Below are 6,000 nucleotides of genomic sequence, written 5' to 3'. Positions count from 1 at the left end.
CGCCAGAACAGGAAAACGGCTGAATGGATTTCAAAACGGTAAAACTCAACTTATATTAACTCGGAGAGTTGGAGAATGAGCCTATTTCCAAAAAAAGTGGAGTGTTCCTTTAAGGGGTCTGAAATAGGCAGAATAAGGCATTAATATGTGCATTACAAGTAATAATAAACAGCCAATATTCTAGTAATATGTGTGCTAATTAAAAGTGGGTTTTAAATGGTTTTATCATAATTGATCTCTACTGACCACTTGTGAGTAAATTAGAAGGAGAGCGTTTACATCACAAATGATGTCTGTGTTAGTAGAATATGAGAATTAAGTGTCTTTTTTTCTTTTTTCTCTCTGTGCATTTAAATGACCTATCTCCTCTTCCCGTAGTTCCAACAGTCGCTGATGATGTTACATCAACGGTGCAGCCTAGAAGATCCACACCTCCCATCAGGACCACCACCGTCAGCATCACCCACAGACCTGCGGTCAACATCACCATCACTCCTAACCCGGCAGTCATGAACCAACCCGACCCCCCGCCGGACCCCAGCGTCGTCAGCCCACCCCCCTCCAGCAGACGCTTCTGCGACGGGACGGAGAGGAGAGGAATATCCTGGCCGCAAACGCACAGAGGAGTCACAGTGGAGCGCCCTTGTCCTAAAGGAACTCGAGGTGCGTCTGCGGCAGAAACACTCATTTGAAATATGTTTGCAATTAGCGTCAGGAATCTGGCTGTCATTAGTGCAGAAGTGACACCTTTGCCAGCAGCGCTGCTTGTGCTGGTATCAGACACCTGTCTTATTTGAATGGCATCCATATGGAGGCTTCAGCCAGATTTGCATTCCGTAGCTGAGTTAATACGTGCTGTTTGTAATAGAAAATGTTTTCATAGCATAACTATTTTATTACAGACTCCAACAGATTTAGTTCTGATTTAACACTTTCAAAAGTTTTAATCTTAAAATGAATGTGTTTACGATGCAAATGATGACTTCTAAACCTGTGCTGTCCTTACGGGGAGACACTGCAGGCAAAAACGCAGTTTTTTCATGCACCTGTCAAGTTTGAGATTTTGGGCTTTGTGGTTTTTCAAAAAGTGTTTTTTCAGACTACTAGAAAGAAAACACCCAGAAGACACTGTTAAGTGTTTCTTTTTACAGCACTTTATCTGTTTGTGTCAATAGATTTCAACTACACTACTTATTTTTAAAGGCTGTTTTCTCAAAATGACTTGACATTTTTATTCCTGTCTATATCCTGAAGGTTTTTACAGAGGGATTTGTTCGTATTCAATTTGCTTGGTTTTATACAACATTTTATTCCCCCAAAAATGGTAAAAAAAAAAAAAAAGACTGGGTTTTCTGTCTGTTCAAAGTTTTTTCTGAGTTATGGAGTGACAGAATTAGATACCCCAATAACAATTGACTCTAGTATAAAATAATAAAAATTAAACAAGAATTTTGAAAATGACTTCATCCAGTGTTTAGATGTACAAAAATTGTTTGCAATTATCAATGTGATCAATCAACTGGGTAAGTAAGGTGATAACTATTAGTTATTTTTTTACCCTATTCACCTGCAGTGTCTCTTGTCGTTCTCCAGGAATCGCACTGTTCCTCTGCACGTCTGCTGATGGTGTCTGGAATCCCAAAGGTCCGGATCTCAGTAACTGTACGTCTCACTGGGTGACGCAGGTGGCACAGAAGGTGAGTCAGAAATAGTTGCGATAATGTATTTCTATAGCACTTTTCACACATTGCAAAAGAAGCTTTACTGAAAATAATGACGTTAATGTTTATACAGTTGATGTCAAAAATTGACATACACCTTGAAGAATCTGCAAAATGTTAATTATTTAATCAAAATAAGCGAGATCATTTTATTTAGATCTGATCTGATTAAGATATTTCACATAAAAGACCTTTACATATAGTCCACAAGAGAAAACAATAGCTGAATGTATAAAAATGACCCTGTTCAAAAGTTTACATACACTTGATTCTTAATACTGTGTTGTTACCTGAATGATCCACAGCTGTGTGTTTTTGTTTAGTGATAGCTGTTCATGAGTCCCTTGTTTATCCTGAATGCTGTTTTTCTTTTGAAGTCTCACAAATTCTTTGATTTTTTCAGCATTTGTGTGTATTTGAACCTTTTCCAGCAATGACTGTATGATTTTGAGATCCATCTTTTCACACTGAGGACAACTGAGGGACTCATATGCAACTATTACAGAAGGTTCAAACACTCACTGATGCTCCAGAAGGGAAAAAAAAAAAAAAATGCATTTAGAGCCTGGGGGTGTGTGAAAACTTTTGGAATTTGAAGATCAGGATAAATTAAACTTATTTTGTCTTCTGGGAAACATGTAAGTATCTTCTGAAGGGCAGTACTAAATGAAAAAAATATGATATTTAGGCAAAATAATAAAAATGTACACATCTTCATTCTGTTCAAAAGTTTTCACTCCCCGGCACTTAATGCATTGTTTTTCCTTCTAAAGCATCAGTGAGTGTTTGAACCTTCTGTAATAGTTGCATATGAGTCTCTCAGTTGTCCTCAGTGTCAAAAGATGGATCTCAAAATCATACAGTCATTGTTAGAAAGGAGTCAAATGCACAAAAAAAACAAAAACAAAGAATTTGTGAGACCTGAAGGATTTTTCTGAAGAACAGCATTTAGGACAAACAAGGGACTCATCACTAAACAAAAAAACACAGCAGGTAACAACACAGTATTAAGTGTATGAAAACTTTTTTTTTTTTTTTTTTTTTTGTATTATGTTCTCTTGTGGACTGTATGAAAACGTCTTTCATGTGAAATATCTTATTCATGTCAGTACTAAAAAAAAAAAATAACATGCGTTTTGTATGATCCCTCTTATTTTACTAAAATTTGTTCACATTTTGCAGATTCTGCAAGGTGTATGTAAACTTTTGACCTCAACTGCATGTAATAAAGAGATGTAATAATAATAAGCCAAGCTGGCCCAGTTATGAGTAGATGTTGTTAACAAGCTCTAATTTTCTCTGAGCTGGTCCACGAGTCTCTTAGCATCAATTTAGTTACATGCTTATTAAGATTGCTTTTGACTCATTCATTTTCTTCTGAATTTCTTCCAGATCCGTAGTGGTGAGAATGCTGCAAATCTGGCTAATGAGTTGGCTCGTCACACTCAGGGTCCCGTGTACGCGGGCGACGTCAGCTCCTCTGTCCGGCTCATGGAGCAGCTGGTGGATATACTGGACGCACAGCTGCAGGAGCTCAAACCTAACGATAAAGACACGGCGGGACGCAGCTTCAACAAGGTACAGTACAATACATCTCCGGCCAGAGCAATTGTGATGTGTGGATGTTGTTTTGTTTGATTTGATTAAGTTTGAATCTTCCAGTCCTAAGAATGTCAACAGTTGTGGTTTGACAATCTCTTCAGGAGATGTTTATATTAAATTCAGTGACTAGCAAAAGTTGACAAACAAAGTTGATTAGTGAGGGAATATCAGTCCCTTTTGTTAGTTTATGTGCCATTTCTTATTTTGAGTCAAGCCCTTACTGCATTGCCACCAAGGCTTATATTGCCATTTATAATTTCCTTTTTTTATTTTTTTTTACTTACTTACTATATATATATACACACACACACACACATTGGTATATATACCCCTTGCTGAATCTGTGAAAAGTGAATATTTTAACAAAAAAAAAGAGAGATCATAAAAATGTATGTTATTTTTTATTTAGTACTGTCCTGAGTAAGATATTTTAAATAAAAGATATTTACATATAGTCCACAAGACAATTTTTTTTTTTAATTATTAAAATACCCCCCTTCAAAAGTTTGGAAACCCTTTAATGTTTCACATAAATCAATATACAAATCTATATTCTGCCATGCCAAAGTAAAAAGTTTTGGAACCCCATGCAGAATCTGTGAAAATTTGAAGAACACAAATATTTTTTTTATTTAGTACTGTCCTGAGTAAGATATTTTACATAAATAATGTTTACATATAGTCCACAAAACAAAACAAAAAAAAAGCTGAAATTGTTAACCCCCTTCAAAAGTTTGGGAACCCTTGGATTTGAACACTGTGTGTGGTTATCTGGATGATTTACAACTGTTTTTTTTTTTCCATTGTGTGATAGTTGTTCATGATTCCCTTGTTTGTTCTGAACAGTTCAGCTGAGCACTGTTCTTCAGAAAAATCCTCCAATTCCTGCAGATTCTTCAGTTTTTCAGCATCTTGTGCATATTTGAACTCTTTCCAACAATGATTGTATGATTTTGAGATCCATCTTTTTACACTGAAGACAACTGAGAGACTCAAACACAACTATTAAAATAAGGTTCAAACGTTCACTGATGCTCCCGAAGAAAACATGACGCATTAGGAGCCGGGGGTGAAAACTTTTGAACAGGATGAAGATGTCCAAATTTTTCTTATTTTGTTGAAATATCTTTTTTTTTCCGTTTAGTACTACTGCGGAAGCAACGGAAGATACTTGCATGTCTTCCGGAAGACTAATTTAGTGCGATTTACCTTGATCTTCAAATTTTTAATGCATTAATGCATGCATGTTTCCTTCTGGAGCATCGGTGAATGGATCTCAAAATCATACAGTCACTGCTGGAAAGGGTTCAAATATGCACAAGATGCTGGAAAACTGAAGAATCTGCAGGACCTGGAGGATTTTTCTAAAGAACAGTGCTCAGTTTAACTGTTCAGAGCAAATAAGGGACTCGTGAACAACCATCACAAAACAAAAAAACAGTCATAGATCATCCAGGTAACAATACACAGTATTAAGAACCAAGGGTTCAAAAACTATATGTAAACATTATTTATATAAAATATCTTACTCAGGACAGAACTAAATAAAAAAAATAGCATGCATTTTGTACAATCTCTTTTAATTTGTTAAAATTCTTCACATTTTCACAGATTCTGCAAAAGGTTCCCAAACTTTCGCATGCCACTGTGTATATATAATTTTTATTTTTTTTAACTTTGGTTTTATTTTACTGTGGTAATTCTCTGTATGGCAGAATGTATTGTTGTATTTTAAATTATGTGAAATATTAAAGTAGAATATAGATTTTTCAAGATGCCAAAGGCTTCACTGCAAAAAAGGTTTTTCTTATTTAGATTTTTTGTCTTGTTTCCAGCCAAAATATCTAAAAATTCTTAAATCAAGTAGGATTTTCTAGACGAGTCCAAATTTTTAGTCTTGTTTTCAGAAAAACAAGTCAAAATTAAGTGTGTTTTGCTTACCCCATTGGCAGATTATTTTGCTTGTTCTAAGCAAAAACTTAATTTTGACTTGTTTTTTCTGAAAACAAAAAACTAATTTTTACTCGTCTAGAAAATCCTTTTAGATATTTTGGCTGGAAACAAGACAAAAAATCTAAGTAACAAAAGCATTTTTTGCAGTGTTCAGTCAAATAGCAGGCAAATATCAGCCTCTCTATGCATTTTGACAAGATGAATTGTTTGAGTTATATACTATCCACATTTATTGTATAGCTATGTACTATTACTGGATGTCAGAAAACCTGACACATGATGTGTAAAAGCAACCTCTGTTTCCTCACATGTGGAAATTGTGATTCAAACAGAGGTGACAGTGAAATTCAGCATCATTGCATCATTCAGGGCTACAAAAACATCTTGGCCCAAAAGTGTCACAAAGTAACAGAAAGAAAATGTAAATATTTGATCACGTAATGACACAACTTTATTGCTACAATGGTATTCTGATATTTTCATTCATTGCACTTTATTTTTCAAATGATTATAACTTCATTTTAGTAAAAGGCCTATTATGAAATTAAAATTATTCTAATTTCATTATAAGCATTAAGACTTGGTTCTCAAAATCTCGTTGTTCTCCTTCTTTTGGCAGCTAGCGCTGAGTTTAATGGATTTTCTGGCTTCGTTTGAAAGCGTTCGTTGCACTAACGTTTCCATCTCCATATTTCTCTCCTCAGCCAGTGCCTTATAGAAGAGA

General features: G+C 35.2%; 1 protein-coding gene across 1 annotated transcript in view; it reads left to right on the top strand.

Moving 5' to 3' along the window:
- The window catches only part of LOC141344608 (adhesion G protein-coupled receptor L2-like), a 68,075-nt gene that overhangs the window by 1,860 nt on the left and 60,215 nt on the right, over positions 1–6,000 (top strand). Inside the window, exons 2-4 of the mRNA XM_073849480.1 lie at positions 379–663; positions 1,594–1,697; positions 3,114–3,299. Coding sequence (XP_073705581.1) covers positions 379–663; positions 1,594–1,697; positions 3,114–3,299 — 575 coding nt within the window. The remainder of the gene's footprint in view (positions 1–378; positions 664–1,593; positions 1,698–3,113; positions 3,300–6,000) is intronic.

The sequence above is a fragment of the Garra rufa genome, chromosome 10 (assembly GCF_049309525.1).
Source record: "Garra rufa chromosome 10, GarRuf1.0, whole genome shotgun sequence".
Taxonomy (NCBI): Eukaryota; Metazoa; Chordata; class Actinopteri; order Cypriniformes; family Cyprinidae; genus Garra; species Garra rufa.
Note: the sequence above shows the minus strand (reverse complement) of the source record. Positions and strands in the feature narration are given on the sequence as shown.